General features: G+C 37.7%; 1 protein-coding gene across 1 annotated transcript; it reads right to left on the bottom strand.

Annotated features, from left to right (window-relative positions):
- Positions 1–822: 822 nt before the first annotated feature.
- Positions 823–1,509, bottom strand: LOC149199682 (uncharacterized). Its single transcript, XM_089400648.1, has one exon. The coding sequence runs from the start codon at positions 1,507–1,509 to the stop codon at positions 823–825; it is 687 nt and encodes a 228-aa protein (XP_089256774.1).
- Between the last annotated feature and the right edge of the window lie 17,056 nt (positions 1,510–18,565).

The following is an 18,565-nucleotide window of genomic DNA, read 5'->3' as shown; positions in this document are numbered from 1 at the left end:
ATCAGTAATATAAAAGTAATTTTAATAATTTTAATGATGTGATTAATTTGAAATATATTCTCATTTACAATATGGATCACAAAAATCTGAGATCTAAATATAAAAGTAATAAAATACTTATTGAAATAGTTTATAATGGAGAAAGTATGTTATTAGGGTTTAGTTAAACATGTATTAAATTTTTAATGATAAAAAAACAACAATATTTACTATTTTATTTTTTTCAACTAAAGAAATCGCGCCTAAAACAACTTTCAAAAATATATAATCCTATTCAAAATTAAACTGTAAACTGCCTGAATGTAAGACCAAGCCTCCTCATGTACATGGCCTTAATTGGGTCAAAAACCTTACAGCCGTTGTCATCTCAAACCTTCATCAGTGGAGATATTTATGATTACTCAGATAACAAGCGAATACACATTGAGATAGTGCAATTTGCAAATAATTAGAGATTGTGCAATATGTAAATAAGATATCTAGATTGTTCATTCTGCACATATAGCTATCTTCTAGTTAGTACAAATAGAAACAGATAGCAAAACTGAAACAATTAGATAGTGGAGAAATTGAGAAGCAAATACACCAAAATGGAAATAATCTCCATAAAAAATGCTCTAAACAAATGGGTCATTAACACATTCTTCCCACTGATTTTCTATTAGTCAGTAAGAAGAATTATTAATGGATAGATTAGGAAACCTATAGGAAACAGTAAAGAAGAAATATCACACCACTACATCAGAAGGATCTTGGGTGATGCAGGGTGGAAATAAACAAAAGAGCTGCAAAAAGAAAAACAATGTCAATACATTGAACAAATCAATGGTTGTTGAGTCTTAATCTCTTAATTCCGAACATGGTTTTGCAGCCATCAAACTTCTTCTCCTGTTCTTGGATAGCGTCAAGCTTGGGTTGCCAGCATTGGTTTCTGGAAGTGACCAACTTCTCATACTCCTTCAGCAAGTCTGGTGTATCACACAACCTATGTATGTTATCCGTGCTGTCGCTTTCAGCTGCATGGCCACGTTTATTGACGTTGATCCTTCCCTCCTCCATGATCTTTATAACAAACTGTGGGGACACTTTGATTCTTCGGCTTCCACCCCCGTCGCTGGGCTGGATCTCAAATGGCTGGCACTGAGCAGAGGCGCGTTCGATAGTGCGAAGAGGAGCTGCTGAAACCCTACCAGCGGGAGTTGGTGGGGACGATGGTGATAACACGGAAGCAATCGACACTAGTGTTAGCTCAGTCTGGAAAAACAGCTCGGGCAGCAGAAAATACTTGTTGTCTGCCCTCAGTTCATCGTTCTCAGAAAGGGCTGCGGTCTTCTGGCCAATGTAGAAAGACTCTGAGTGACAGACTAAATGCTGAGGGGACTCCTGCATAATTTCACCAGCAGTGACAGGTTTGGTGAGAATTCGAACAGTGCCATCTGAGAGAACCAGCTGGATGGTTTTGGGCTCGGTATCGATCCCCATACCCATGCCGCACGCACAGTTGCCCATATTGAAAGCACAGCAGAGCATACAGGTAGATCCATTCCAGATATAGGGTATCATTTATAGTGCAGCAACTAGGGTAATACCGTTATTGACTGGACTGTCGCTGTCACTGTGACTGAGTGGGACACTCTGACTTTGACTGGATGAAAGCGAAAGGCATGTATAAAGTATGGTGTTGGGAATATTTTTACGATTATAACGGTAAAATGGTCTAAACGTGATGTGGCACTATCTTTGGAACTTGTAACGGTCTGCATTTGTAAACATAACGGGCAACATTTATTCAACTCTCATAATGAGTCAAAATTGTGTTTTAAATAGAAATTAAAATGACACAAGAGCGTAGTCAATTGCGTTTAGCGGGGGACAGAGCCAGTGCTCATTTTCGATGTTTGAATTCAAATTAATTCATACGTTGTGCGTGACAAGGTGGTGAGTGTTAAGAACAAGGAGGCGTCTTGACCAAAACTTACTGGAATGCCTTAGTTGGAACGTTGGAATTGGAAATCACATGATATGTACGTTTGGCTAAGCATTTGCATGCCTCATTTCCATTTTATTTACTTGTAAGAACTAAACAAAGTTGGTGAGCCATGTGAAGATGATGCAGGTTTGACTGTTATAGAGTTTCAAAGTTTCCATTAAAGTTTAATGGGCCATTCATGGAGTGGACTATCACCTTGTATATACATTTTTATTATTACGATGGTGATTTGCATGTCAGGTTTTCTGCATCTATTTTTTTGACTTGTTAAAGAGTTTCAAAGTTTCCATTAAAGTTTAATGAGCCATTCATGGAGTGGAGTATCACCTTGTATATACATTTTTATTATTATGATGGTGATTTGAATGTCAGGTTTTCTGCATCTATTTTTTTGACTGGTTAAAGAGTTTCAAAGTTTCCATTAAAGTTTAATGAGCCATTCATGGAGTGGACTATCACCTTGTATATATATTTTTATTATTATGATGGTGATTTGAATGTGTTTTCTGCATCTGTTTTTTTGACTTATTAAATTATTAAGAATAAAAATATTTAATTAATTATTTTATTTTAAAATTTGGTTTTGGAAAGATAGTTATGAATTTCCACAAATTTGTAAAATTTATTAAAATTATTAAGATTAAAAAAAATTAAATTTAATATAAATATTCCCTTGCAAACAAGTGTTAGTTTTTTAAATGTTTATGTTATTTGGCGTTGGTTTCGGTCTTATTTCATATTATTTTATTAAATAATTATTCCTTTTTATTTGAATGGAAAGTTATTGTAATAATATTGTATAAATATAGTATTGCTAAGTTTAAGAATATTAAATATTGATTAAAAAATAATTTTAACAAAAATAATAGTTAAGGTTGTTTTATGTGTTTTATATTTTTAGATATATACATTATCAATATAGAGGGTTGTTTAAAAGAGAATAAATTGTGTCCTTGTTGTAATTGCTATGATCATCGTTTTTAATTTTTACACTAATTATATTGTTCTTACGGTGACGAGTCTCCAAAATTTGGATAAGTAGCTAAAAATTATTAAGAATTTTTGCTCTAGTATAAGTATGGCTATTAACATTGACAAAACTTGCCCTGACGATGAACCACACTAGTTGGTTCGAAACGCATCGACAAATGATAGAAGTTGTGATTTTCGCAGAATAATCTCTTGTAAACCTGATATGGATCACAAAAGCCTCAATTCAATAAAATAAAGGTTATGATAATTAAATCCAAAAAGATCAGTAAAATTTTAATGTCATGTATGAGAACAACAATTTGGAATGGCTTCATACAAATATCTTGGAATTGATTTTCATCACAAACTTAAGAGGAATTGAAAATCACATGATATGTACGTTTGGCTAAGCATTTGAATGACTCATTTCCATTTTTATTTACTTATCAGAATTGAACAAAGTTGGTGATCCATGAAGATGATGCAAGTTTGACTGTGATAGAGTTTCAAAGTTTCCATTAAAGTTTAATGAGCCATCCATGGACTGGACTCTCACTTTGTATATACATTTTTATTATTATGATGGTAGCCATCCATGGACTGGACTCTCACTTTGTATATACATTTTTATTATTATGATGGTAGCCATCCATGGACTGGACTCTCACTTTGTATATACTTTTTTATTATTATGATGGTGATTTGAATGTCAGGTTTATGCATTTAATTTTTTACTTATTAAATTATTAAGAATAAAAATATTTAATTAATTATTTTATTTTAAAAATTGGTTTTGCAAAGATGCTTATAAATTTTCACAAATTTGTAAATTTATCAAAATTATTCACACTTGAAAAAAAATTGAAATTTAATATAAATATTCTCTGGCAAAGAAGTGTTAGTTTATTAAACGTTTATGTTATTTGGCGCTGGTTTCGATCTTACTTCATTATTATTTTATTAAATAATTTTTCATTTTAATTTGAATTAAAAGTTAATACAAAAATATTGTATAAAAATATTATTGTTAAGTTTAAGAGCATTAAAGATTGATTGAAAAATAATAATTTTAATATAATAGTTAAATAAGGCTGTTTTATGTTTCTTATTTTTTTAGATATATATATTAATAACAGAGGGTTGTTTAAAAGAAAAGTAAGTTGTGTCTTGATTTTAATTGATATGATCATCTTTCTTATTTTTTATACTAATCATATTGTTTTTAATGTGATGAGTCTCCAAGATTTGGACAAACAACTAAAAATTATTAAGGATTTTTGTTCGAGTATAAGTATGACTATTAACATTGACAAAATAAAGATTATGATAATTAAATCCAAAAAGATCCGTTAAATTCTAATGTCATGTATGAGAATAATAATTTGGAATAAATGACTTTATACAAATATCTTGGAATTGATTTTCATCACAAGTTTAAGTAGAACTATATCATCAAGAAGAAGTAAATGGAAGGTAGAAAGCATGATCCTAAATAGGTATAAATCAAGAGACCTTTGACCACGTGATAAAAAGAAACTTCCATTTGAAACTCTCATTACTTCTATTATCTCTTGCAATTATGAATTATTATCAAAGATAGAGCAAACCAAAAAAATATTTAATATTTAATGACTTATAATTTCAAAATTAAAAGTAATTCACTCCATCCTATCCTAGTAAAATAGCTCTTCCGCTGCACATGACGTGCATGGTGTAATGGTAGGGGCGGAGGCTGTCACTCCCCCCACCCAGGTTCGAGTCCTGCAGAGGCAGGTGATTGATGTAAAAGGTTGTAAAATGTTGTAAAAGAAGTTGTAAAAAGAGGTCCCGCCGAAGCTTACAAAAAAAAAAAAAAAAATAGCTCTTCCGCTATGGAGAGCATGACTTTAAATAGGTATATAATGTACACGAACAAGATAAGCAACATGGAAGACAAGAGAATTTTTAAGATTGCTTCAATCTCCAGTCAACACCCAAAAACCACAAATAACTCAGGTGGGGTTGGCATATATATGCTATGTCTTCTAAATATTTGGGATATCAAGGAAGAGACCATTTTGAAAAATAACTGCAAAATAACAATAACATTTAAAAATATTATTACAACTAAATTTAAAGAGACACTATGTTGAAAACCAACATTGCTAAAATAATAACAAATTTGTGTGAGCTCCATATTGAAACATGATATTTTCTTATTCATAAAACATTATGGGTCAAAATAATTTGTCATCTTTGTCACACTAAATACACTCACAATATATCACAATTTCAAAAATATTTGTTACAATATTGATCTCCATAAAGTTTTAATTCATCAAAACTATGTAATTTAGAAATTACAACTTTTTAAACACAACAATAAAATTTAAAAGAAAACCAAGCAATTCCATATGTTTTTAAAGGTTTATTAAACTAAATTTGATCCCAATGAGTGTTAATCATGATTATCATCACGATATATATTGATATATGTTAAATATTGGGAAAAAACTTATAAAATATAAAAATGAAAACCACAATATTTAAGGATTTTTAATTAAAATGAATTTATGTTTTTTTATAAATAATTTCAATAGCTAGATAAATTGAAATTCTCCATATTTATATTTTATAATTAGTTAGGTTAATTTTCCTTGACGCGCTGCCATGGTTCACTCTAGTTCAGGAAGAAGGGGTAGAAGGAACCAAGTTTGACAACCTACTACTCATGGAAAGTAAGGTGTAGAATCTTCAAACCAACTTGACTAGACATGGACCATTCTTAAATCTCTCATAGAAATTGAACCCGTTGAAGTAGAGGTGTGTAGGTTCATTGCAGGTGATGACATTAAGGAGGATGTTTGGCGTTAGGTTCCAGAAACAAAGAATACTCAAAGTAGAAATGATATGTTTTCAAATGGTTGATCGATATTTGAAAATGAAGCCAATTAATGCAAAGTGTTGTGCAATGAATTTTATCAATAGATCTGGCTCTTTCTATATCTATTATATCATTAAATTAGGCATGTCAATCATAAGGTAATTTTTCTTACCTGCAAAACTTTCTATTCGAAATTTGAAGTATAGGTGAATCTAACTAGAAATGCTATTATGGACGTTAATAATTTTCCAATTACTTAAACCCTTTTTTTGTGAATTAAGTTTGTATTACCTCAAAGTTTCAACATACATCATCAAAAGCATCACAGTTCATGTAATGCTTGGTCTCAATCTTCCTCGAGGAAAAGTTCAAGTATAACAAAATAAAAACACATGTTGAAAACTACTAAAACTACCACGTACTAAACTACATAAAAAAGAAAAACAACTACTAGAAGGCATATCATGATATCAATAGTCTGAAGAGGTCACTGGAGTTGGGCCATGGGCACTTGTACTAGTAGGAGTATGAGGTTTTATTATCACTGAAGTAGAATTTTAAGGTAAGCTAGATGGGAATCCAAACTAGCCAGATAGTAGTGTTGATATCATTGCACCTGATTGATTTCATTAAAGGAAGAGATAATATCATTATGGTCTTTATGCTTCTCCTTTAAGACCATGCCTAGAAGAGTTTTCATTTTCCAATAGAGGGTGATGGAGTTCAGGAATTGAATCCATCTTCCCTTGGTACATCCAAGGCCAGGAACCCAGTTGGCTACCTCCTCCAGGATTTCAGAGTTAAAATAAGCTTGATGGTCATTAGTGGTGAGGGCTTCGAGCTAACATATTTCTTCACAAATTTCAAGGGGGATAGCAAAATGGAAGATCATTATAGCTTCATGGGCATGGGATTTGGTATGAAACCTACCTTGGGTGTCCCTACCCCTAGCTCCCTGGTGACTGCACTCGTTGTTGAGGCATATTATACCAAAAGGCAGATAACTAGGCAAGAAAGCTATCCCACAAAATCCTAGGACTGAGCATAATGAGGTTGGGAAGTCCAAATAGAAGGAAAAACAAGAAGATTCTAGGAATTTTAGGTAGGCCAAGCCAACAAACAAAGAAGAATGAATAAATCAAAAGGGAAGATGAAAAACTCCTAGCAAGGTCTTGTGCTCGCCAGGAGACACCATAATGCAAGATGCCATTCACCCTAGTAGAACTTAATACATAGCCACCAAGCTTAGACTAGTGAGAAACATAAATAGAGAAGGAAATAACTAATCTAGAAGAGTAAGACAATACCCATATATGTCCAAAGAACTTAACATGTCCCATAAAATTCGTGCGCAATGAAGACAAGATGACACCATTAGCTACTTCAACATCCAACTCTAGTGTTGTACATGGTGTACCTAAGTATGAAACCGAAGTTCACCCAAAACCTATCTCTAGACTAATATCTAGCATCACATGTGAGAAATTGGTACCTCCAGACTTAGAGGCCAAATTGTTTGGCACACAAACACATGTCACTTCCTCTCCATTGCCAAAGACAAATGGCCACGTCTCAAAAGAATCCCATGAATTATGTCATGGCTTTGCAATATTTCACCATAGATAGAACTATTACTGCTATATAATAGAGAGAATTGTCCCACCTATGACGAGGGAGGAGCCCAAGTACACCAGAAAATCCATAGAGCAAGCTCTCTCCTCACAAAACAATGAAACATAGAAAGTTTTGACATGGTAATGAATGTAGTGAAAATGATTCACATGTGTATTTCATGGGGTGGGTTGGCCATGCAAACCCCCCTCATAAATGATGTGGGAAGTGACAGGGTGGTGGGATCCCCTATTGATATATGGTTTTCATTGATGTCAACCCAAGAAACACCAGTAGATTCCAAACCTCGTGTCAGTCAAAATGACATGGAAAATCATGTTTTTTTAGTCTAAATCATCCTTATTAGATTCTCCTTGTCGATTTGTTTCTGTTGGTATGTGGCACATCAGAAGAGGCCTCACAGTTTGTGAATTATGCTAGTTTGAAGTCAAAGGACCTGAAATGTGGACAAAAACCCCAAAGGATTATGATGTGGCAACTTATCCATGGTCAAGTCCAATTATCAAGCAATGTGGATATTATCCAACAAATAGAATAATTGAAAAAAAAAATTATTCTTGGGGATTTTACAATCTATCTTAAATCACAAATCAAAAGAAGGGGTTTTAGGCCTAAGAGGCAAAATTAAAATTCAAAATTAAAACCCTCAAGGGATTTCCTGCTTCAAAATTTGAATTTGAATGTGAAATTATTCCTCCAAATTAGGATCTTGATTGCCTCATTAGAAGCCCCTCCACATCTATATAAATGCATTCAATTTACTCTCCAAGATGTGCACTCAAATGACTATCTTCTGTGCAGTTAAAATTTGAACTCTAACTTGGCCCCTGTGGAGAGAACGAAAATATCACAAGAATGGGTTTGGTGAACAAAGGTTTTGCTTTTTGTTTTTTTTTTTTGTGATTTACTTGGGTTAAATCTATTGTAGGTGGAAGTTAAAGTTTTGGTTTGCACTTTTGGTGGCTCATTAGTCTTATTGCAGGAAGGAGTTTCATACCTCATTAGGGAAATCTTCTCTGAGGTTCAGTTGGTTTTTTTTGCTTGATTATGCACATGAGATCATCCTAAGGAACTCAACCGTTCAAATATGTGGATAAGAGAAGAAGTGTTTGGTTATTTTTAAGCGTTGGTCTTGGGTCTTCATTTCAGTGACTAATTATTCTAGCCCTTGGACCCTTTAGAGAATCCAAGCTTGAAAAAAGGATATTATCTATTCAACAAAGTTACTCTCTAAAAGGGTTGCAACCTATTCTGGAGTTTCAAGCCGTGTGAAAAACTCTATAGGACATACAATCCTAAAGCAATTGTGAAGTCTTGAACAATAGTTGCAAGTCAAGTTGTATTGTAAAAAGTGCCAAAATTTGTGACAATTTATATCAGCCTATCTTCTAAAGTGGAGAAGTGAATCTTGCAAACACATACTACACAATGACTTCAATTTGCGGCCTTATCACAATTTTGTGGTTGACTAAAGGTATTTGAAACCTCATCTTATTAATAAGCATCCAAAGCATCAACTGTAATATGTTTGAAATCTACATCTCTATGACAAAATGTAGATATATATGATCTCTTAAGAACAATCCTTAAACCATTCCAGATCAGTTGTTGGGTGTGGAACTTGATTATCTTCTTGATTCAAAGGTCTTAGTTGTGATGGACCCTAGTTCCTAAATGGGGTGGCAATGCTTCCTGTATGGTAGTCGTTAGTGGGGGCCGACAACTACTTTTAATGAGCCCCCCCTTAGCGGGGGGTCAGGGACAACGCCCCTGAAGAAAAAAAATAAATGAAAATTTTCCTTGTAAATTATTGTAATTTCGCAGTCAATCTAGGTTGTTCATTAGGCAGATGATCTGATGTTAGAAGTTATGTTAATTCAGGGTTTTTCCCCCTTGAAGGAAACTCTCAGTTTATATGAGGGAATTGTATTGCGACTATGTATTATTATTTTGAGTGAGAGAGTGGGAGGACATTGTGTGAGAGTGAAGAGGAAATTACAGTGGATCTACTGTAGGTTGTATCTCTTCATTTTGGTAGGTAATATAAAAGGAAGGACTGGTTTTTTCTCTGTGGATGTAGCCCAAATTGGGTGACCCATGTATATATGTGTCTATCTTGTTTTATACATTTCTATAATTGTGTTTTCGCAATATTTTATGTATTTCATTGCTCTGTTAATTAATTTCTAACAATGGGTATTATAGCTGAGGGTCTATTTGTCTGATAAACTTGCAACAAAGAAGGGTTCCTAGTTTGAGTGGGAGCAATGGCGGAAGATGGTAGGTTTAGGGTTGTCACACGGAATCAGTCAAGGGTGCGGACACAACTGACCTTCCTAGAAGTCTAAGACATTCTAATGACAAACAAAACAAACTGGAGCTATCCTTCTCTAAACATAAATTATGATATGAGAAACCAAGTGTTTCGTTCTTACCTTTGTCCAAATGTTGTTGTAGAAGTCCAAGCTTTGTTGATCTGGATGAGCTCCTCCTTTTCTTCAAAACCTGTAATCACCAACAGTCAAACAATTAAATAGCACCTGATTATAACATAAAACAAAGCATATTCAACACATAGACCAAGGAGTACATGAAATAACCCATAAACAACAAGTTATTGAGAAGAATGGACCAATTTGCATTAAAGGTAATCAAAAGGAACCATTACAACCTGAGCCTTGGTGTTGTGCAAGCTCCTTCCAGGGTCCACAAGAGTCTTCCTCTACTTTGACAAAGCTCACCCACTTCCAAATAGAACAAGTAAAGATGGCAATCTCTCCTCACAAGCTTCTAAATGGGAGTCCTAATTCCTGCAACATTTACCCTTAGAAATCTATAACTTTCAACCTTCTTCCTCCTGGCCCAATGCCTGTATTTATAGTGCTCAAGAGGAAGTTAATCAGGTCCACCATCAATGGGATAGTCCCCTCTTTGGATGGGATCACTCCCTTATTGATGGGATAAGTTCCTCTTTGGTAGGAGTGCATGAACCATCTGGAGGCGCTCAATACACATCAAACAACCTTCTAGAATGCTCTAGAAATGACCACAAGTAAGTTTTTGAAGATAAAACTTGCGCATTTTAACCTTTTCAGAGGGACGCACCTGCCCCTTTAGATACAGAGCGTCCTTGGACGCATACCTTATGAACAATAGGTGCGTACCCGCAGGCAAGGCTTGAGAGAACCTGCGTACCCAGAGATAAACATATTTATAAAGACTTTCTCTCTTTCTTGGAGTTTGACATGAATAGCAGAGGCATAAGACTTGCTCAAGAGGGTAGTATGACTGTTGATAGAGCCATACCAACTGTAAATAGCCATGGTGACATTTTTTAGTGTAACAGATTGCCCCCTAAAGTGCGAAGCCTGGAATAGATTAGGGTTTTGTATTATCTAGGAAGGTTGAAGCGCTTTATCATTTCGAGGATTATCTCGTGGAGAACCTGGTTGGAACCTGCAATTTTCAACACAAAATACATGGATAAGATTATATCATCACTGAGGTAGGCATTCCCATACTCAGATTTAAAATTTTAACTAACAGACTAACTACTCTGATACAGAAATGATTTTGCAGTACATCATAATCATAGACTTTTGTAGACACAGTATGGGCGCAGCCATCTGTTTATGGTTAGTCTACTTAGATAATGAATACAAAACTCCTCGCAGCCTGGATGGTAAGGATTGGATCCAGGGTCTTCATTCCTACTTCTCAAATTGGTACGATTCTAGCCATGCGAATAAATGAGTCGATGTCGAACATGGTAGAAACCACTTGATTACCAGTCGATGATGTGAACTGTTAACAAGCGTGAGAGAGACCACCAGTAATGTCAATGGTTCTCAAAGTACCCAATACAATCCATGAGATGTGAATGAATGAGTTGATGTCGAACATTTCACGGAATCCTTCGATCGAAAGTCAATGATGTAAACTGACGTCAAAGGCGAGAAACCTGCCATTGATGCATGCAGACTTCAAGGCACTGACGATTTCTAAGTCATCTCTCTAGATAATGTGCTGATGTCGATAGAAAGTGACTCGTTGCAGGGAAGCCCACAACACGAAATCATTGTTCAAGTTGAAGAAATATTGCTGTAAGGACTGACTCAGGGATGGTCAAATGGATGACAAGTATTTTGCAGATGAAAGTTTTGTTTGCAGACCTCTTGGACACATAACGACACGACAGATGGTTTGGTGCTAAATAACTCAAAGTTAATCCCCGGAACCCGATTGAAGAATTTCAAAAGTGGTTTGATCGACTGTGAGGTAAAAGATTTCCCAACCCAGGTGAATGAAAAGTGTCGTGTCCAAGAGTGGTAATAAAGTTTCTTCTGAGACAAAAGGTAACAAATAGGCTCATTCTTCTCTCTTTTCCCCCACCATTTCTGGCAAGTACCTCTTTATTTTTTTAACAAGCTTGAGGAGGATAACATATGCTTGATTATAAGCTCATCCTTCGGATGAGTCCAACCCAGTTTTGATTCGAACCCTAGGAAGGAGTGGTTCGTTCCTGTTTGTAATTGAACAGGTCCTTTACTGTGAAATGTTTAACGAGCCCAGTATAGGAGAAACTCGGCGTTTTTCAATTTTAGAGAGTCTGAAAAACTTAAGGAAACTCCAAGTTGAACTTTTTCGTAAATTTGTGTCCCTCAAGCCCGAAAAAGTATAAAATAATACCTGGGGGAACCGCTTGATCTTGCGACCAAGGAGTACTTTCATAATTAGTGTCACTGACCTGAAAAGTAAAAAGCGATCAAGGACACGTCGTTTTATTTCCGTATTGAGTTTGAAACGACAAAAACACGGCAATCTTTTCCTGATTTTACGGTCAGAAAAGAGCTATAAGGGGACCGTCTTTTAATTCCGTTTTAACGAGTGTAAAAGAAACGCTCGGCAATCTTTTCATGTTTTAGGAGTCAGAAAAGGGCTTAAAAGATGACTCTGATATTTTTTTTGTGAAAAAATGACAATTTTCCCTCTAAGTCCCTTTGTCCTGCACAAAAGCGACACATTACTCATACCTGTTTAAGATAGGCAAAAATTCATCGAAAAACATCTTTCCATGGTGAAAAATGAACAAATTCATCCAAAAAACCTATAAAAAGACTTTTTACCATGTCATTTTTACCGTTTGACTGTTGAGGTTGAAAAAGGAGCTTTTGACAAGAAACTTCCCGTGGTCGCTGCGGAAAATCCGACCGTTAGAATCGAACGCCGTCTCTTCCAGATATTTCACAACATCCTCCTTGTCAATTTCATCCGTTTAGAATTTTGTTTTAGGTTTCATTTTTGATTTTTGGGGGGTTTTGGGTTTTGGAAACCGCCCTGCGGGGGACGCAGGTTTCCTAAAGGCTGGCCTGCGTCCCCCGACTTTTTCCTACACAGGGAAAAGGTCGGGGGACGCAGGTTACCTTTAGGCCACCTGCGTCCCGGCGCACTGTGCGCCAAACGCGGGGTGCGTCCTCCGCAAAACGCGGATTTTGAAACCCCAAACTCCCAAACTAACCATTGAAATTACCCAAATTTTATTTTAATGCCTGTTTGTTCATGTGTAGGGCACTTATCATGCTGGATTGGAGAGAAAGAGAGCATGAGGAGGTTGATGAAGCTGCAATCAATCATCAACCTTCCCTCGATGCCCTAAGAGGATGTGGATTATACAAATACTGGGCCATACCCGGTATGAGAGCTCAGGTAAGATTCTTGGAGTGGCTGGTCGAGAGATGGAATGTTCAAGAGAAATGCTTTTATATCGGTGGGCAACAACTCGAGATAGAGCCTGCTGACATTTACTTTCTCACTGGCTTGCCGAATAGAGGTGAGCAACTCAATCTGGCTGGGACTAGGCCGGGTGGCCAATCCCTTGATAGTCTCCGAGCAGATTGGTGCCTACCTGATCGAGAGCATAAGAAAGGCATAGAGATCAAATATGTCTCTCAGCGTGAACTCATGGTCTTAGCTTTCACTGTGACCAGGATTTGTGGCTCAACCACTTTACATATTGCTACTGGGTCTCAATTTCGGATGGCAATTGATTGTCTCCAAGGCACCATTTTCAACTGGTGTGATGCGTTGTTGGCTAACTTGAAAGCCCAACTGACCAAGGCAAAGACCGGCAGACTAAAGAACTTTGGATATGGGCCTATAGTCGTGAGCTTTGCCTTAGAGAGGATTCCAATGCTGATCCCTCAGCATCTCACTGTTGATATTTCGGGTCCTCAGGAGCCAAAGCTGGTACGATGGGTTGCGGTGATGGCCCGACATCCGGACGAGGGTGCGGCAGTTGTTCGATTCACTGACAGTTATTTTCACTGGTTAGAGGACCAGGTGTTTGCGATTCAGGACTTTCCGTATGCCGGAATAGATTTTCGAGGTGATCCGGACATGGTTCTTCCACAGGGAGAACAATGGGATGACAGAGGTACTTTATTTTTCACGAGTTTTCAAATTATGTATTTTTTTTTGTTTTTTTTTATATATATCGTCTCAAAACTGACAGTAAAATTTTCAAAATGCAGATGTTGGTCCACAGCGTCCAGCCAACCTCCGGCCTTTCAAGAGGAGACATCCAGTTGCACCGGTACCGGCCCCACAGGACGCGGCGGCTGCAGAGGTACTAGCTGAGTTGGAGCATGATCTACAGCGTCTGACGACGGATATACTGGAGACTACTATGGATGATATTCCTATCAGAATTCAGCGCTACGTAGTCGCGGTCCCTGGACCGTTGAGGAGATTTTTTCGCAAGGTAGCCCGTGCAGTGGTGTCGTATAGGGAGCACCACCAGTGATTGGCTAGTCACTTTGTAGACACATGTGACATTTTTTACTTTTTGTACTTATCATTTTGCCGATCATAAGGTGTTTTTCAACCTATGATCGAAGACGATGTATATTTTTTGACACACTCCTATCTATATATATCACTATTACCGGCTTATCTTGTTTAACATGTATGATGAAATGTTTTTTAAATTTACTTGCATGATTATCGTAAATGTCTGTCCAACACTCGAGAAGCAATTGCATCTGCTAATGTATTTAAGGACCTTGGAATATGCTGATATTCAATGTAATCAAATTCACGTTCCAAGAGACGCACTCTCAAAAACAACCTTAATAACACAGGATTTCTAATGGCATAAACTCTATTAAGCTGTAATACAACAAGTTCAGAATCTAACCTCACTATCAAACGTCGAATTCCAAATGAAATAGATTCGGATAATAATTCAACCACTGCACTGTATTCTGCAATGTTATTCGTTGTTTGACCGAGGCTTACCCCATGCATAGAAACTAACTCGTCAGAGGGTGAATAGATAACCCAAGCTGCGGAAGAGATATTCCGTGTACTACGACAAGCACCATCAGCAAATCCAATGTATGTTTGGAGGGGCGTCGACATCTACAATATCAAGAGAAAAACCAAGATAAGCCAGAATAACGACGAAAAACACACTCCCTAAGCTAAGCACACTGACTAACTAACAATCATACTAGCTAGAAAGAAAACCTAACCTAACTAAAAATTCTCCATACCCACCATTTAAGCATAATACCTCTTTAGGTAAAGTCCATTTCTGGGTTTATCCAAAGAGTCCCCATCAAAATCTACTAGCTCATAAGCCCCTTTTGCTAGCTTTCGCTTTACAATATAGGGTCCATGCCACATAGGAACGAATTTTCCAGCACCTAGCTTATCGTTAGCTTGATCATATAAGAGCACTAGGTCTCCCTCCGAAAAACTTCGAGGGGTCACATTTCTATCATACTGAGCTTTCATTCGTTTCGCGTGAGTCTCGATTGCCAATGCAGCGTCACGTCGAGTCTCATCTAATTTAGCTAAGTACAATAAACATTTCTCCTCTTCGGAAGTAGCTGGAAGTAATTCGACAGCCATTTGAAGTGATGGGATTTCACATTCAATGGGTAACACTGCTTCTAAGCCATAAACTAGCTGGAAAGGAGTGAACCCTGTTGAGGTTTTCACTGAGGTTCGGTATGCCCATAGCGCCGAAAATAACATGTTGTGCCAATTCGACCGATGAATACCAATGGTTCGTCGGATCATGATAACCAGAACTTTGTTGATAGACTCAACCAAACCGTTGGCTTGCGGATAATAAGGAGTAGAGCTGTCATGGCGCAAACCAAGCTGGCTTGTAAGTTCAGTCATCATGGTGTTTCGAAAATGGCTCCCATGGTCAGTAATAATTGCTTGTGGGACACCAAACCTAGTTATTATATGATTGAATATGAAAAATGCAGCTGTTTTGCCGCTTGCGTCGAATGTAGGCATCGCCTCGGCCCATTTAGTGAAATAATCAACCGCGAGGATGATATACGCATGCCCCCCGGCCGAGTGAGGGTTACAAGTAATAAAGTCGATACCCCATTTGGCGAATGGACCAACGGCAATTATAGGGTGGAGAGGAGCAGGTGGTGCGCGCATCTTTCGATCAAACACTTGGCAGTTGTGGCACTTCCGGACTGCAATGATACAATCTTTAAACATAGATGGCCAGAAGTAACCAGCGCGCAACACCTTCTGAGCTGTGGCATACCCAGACATATGACCGCCACATGCTCCAGAGTGACAATCATTCAAAACTCTCTCAGCCTCTTCGTGAGTTAGACAACGTCGAAAAACTAAGTCTGCCCCCCGGCGATAAAGTGTATCTCCAATAATTTTGTATTGCTGGGATTGAAACCTAATTTTTTGACGTTCCGCTTTTGAAGCTTCAGGCCGAAAGGTTTGGGTTTGGAGATAGATGATTATATCCCCGAACCACGGATCTAAAGTACTGATAAGAAACAAAGATTCGTCCGCAATGGACTCCTCTGCCACAGTCTCTGTGTCAGTACGCGGGAAATCACACATCAATTCCGCAAAAACTAAGGATTTCTTAGACTTGGACTTCTCGAACTCCAAGTCGAACTCTTGCAGGATAACGATCCATTTAGAGTACTTGCCCCCTAGCAATTGTTTTGTCAAAATGTAAATCATAGGGTTGCAATCCGAAATAACTGTAGTTTTACGGAGAAGAATGTAGTGACGAAAACGCTGGACAGCTTGAACGGCTGCCAGGGCCAATTTCTCCACATGCGAATATTTTAGCTCAGTGGGATTTAAGGTTTGACTGAGATAATATATCACATGTTCCGCTCCGAATTCATCTTCTTGAACTAACACCATTCCAATGGTGGAATGTGAAGCTGCGAGGTATAAGAAGTAGTCCTGGTTGTATTGGGAGGATGCAACAACGGTGCATGGGTCAACGCGTGTTTAAGTGCATCAAAAGATTGTTGGGCAATCTCGTCCCAAAAGAATTGAACGTTCTGTTTCAACAACCGTGTAAAACCTTTAGTGACCTCGGCGTAGTTTGGGATGAATCGACGTAAAAAGTTCGCTTTCCCCTGCAAACTTTGGAGTTGGCGCAAACTCGAAGGAGGAGGCAATTTGATGATCGCCTCGACTTTCGAGGGATCGACGCGAATGCCGGCTTTTGAAACAACAAATCCCAGCAATCGACCTGTTTCTATACAGAAAACACATTTGTGGGGATTCAAACGAATTCGATAATGCCTACACCTCATAAAGATTGCTCGTAGGTGGTCAAGGTGATCAGCTCGTTGTAAAGAATGAGCAGGCAAATCATCGAGATACGGTTGCACAATGTGCTTGATGTCGTGAAATGCGTAAGACATCGCCCGTTGAAAAGTGGCCCCGACATTCTTAAGCCCAAAAGGTAATTTGCAATAAGCAAATGTCCCCCATGGACAAATGAATGTCGTTTTTGGTTGGTCGGCAGGTAGAATATTGATTTGATTATAGCCCGAAAAACCATCCATAAAGGAAAACATTTCACTTCCGGCACAATCATCAATAATTTGATCGATATAAGGCGTAGGATAGTTGTCTTTTGGACAAGCTCGATTGATATCCCTATAGTCGATACAGATTCTTATTGTTCCTTGTTTCTTATTGACCGGAACAATATTCGATACCCAATCCGTTAACGGGATCGGATAAATGAAACCTGCTTTCAACAGCTTTTCGACTTCTGCTTTAATCGCAGCCGCTTTTCGAGGGTGAATCTGACGCAACCGTTGCCGGATGGGTTTAGCATCCGGGTAGGTTTTGATTTCATGAACAACAATGGCAGGATCGATTCCTGGCATTTCTTCGTAAGACCAGGCAAACACATCGCGGAATTCTTGGAATAGGGCCTTGTAAGTTTGGATTTCTTCTTCTGTACATGCGGCACCTATATGAATGTTCTCCTCAATTCCGGGCTTCACTGAAATATCAATGGGAATAGTACGAGAAATATTCCCTAAATTCAACTCTGAATCAGAATGTTTCGTTGGATCCTGAGCGTCTTTGACATATTCAGCGGTAAAGATAGATGAAAAATCATTTTCAAATGCATCATCCTTAGGTAAAAACGAAGATCTGTGATGGAGATCTTCCCATGGTAGATCATCTACACTTAGGATTTCGCGAAGTTGTTCATCAGATGACACGACTTCGGGAAACGCTATCCGTTCTAAGGTTGAGGTGAAAAGTGATTCTTCACTGACCACATTCATTTGGTCGACCTCGGTTGAATGAAAGTCGGTAAAAGACATGAGAGCTTCATAAGCAATTTCATATGGACTCAGAGGCATAGCATTACCGAATGAGTCTATCTCAGAGTCAGATGGGACATACCAAGGATCATCATAAACAATGTTTTCTGATGTAATCATATGAATTGTTGCAAACGAAGGTTCTACGCTGATTGGAGGGAGAGGAAAAGTTCCCAGTAAACCGGAATCCTTAACTAAACCTACACCAACGTCCCTATAAGGGATTGTCGTCTTACCGACATGCTGGATACTCTCTGAAGAGGCTGGGTCGGATGAAAAGTATGTCAGCTGATCAATAGTCACGATCTTACCGTTATGTGGAAACTTAATTACTCTGAAGATCGATGAAACGACCGCTGTCATAGCATATGACCAACTTCGACCCAAAAGAAGGTTGTAGTCTAGAGGGGCATCAACCACTTCCACATCCAGACTAACGGTTTTACCTTCTACCCCTATAGG

This window comes from Pinus tabuliformis, chromosome 2_1, assembly GCF_031772625.1.
Source record: "Pinus tabuliformis cultivar Carrire ecotype Pingquan chromosome 2_1, CPIR1, whole genome shotgun sequence".
Taxonomy (NCBI): Eukaryota; Viridiplantae; Streptophyta; class Pinopsida; order Pinales; family Pinaceae; genus Pinus; species Pinus tabuliformis.
Note: the sequence above shows the minus strand (reverse complement) of the source record. Positions and strands in the feature narration are given on the sequence as shown.

Coding starts and splice junctions, on each gene's coding strand:
- LOC149199682 (XM_089400648.1), bottom strand. CDS start 1,509: ATGGGCAACTGTGCGTGCGGCATGGGTATGGGGATCGATACCGAGCCC.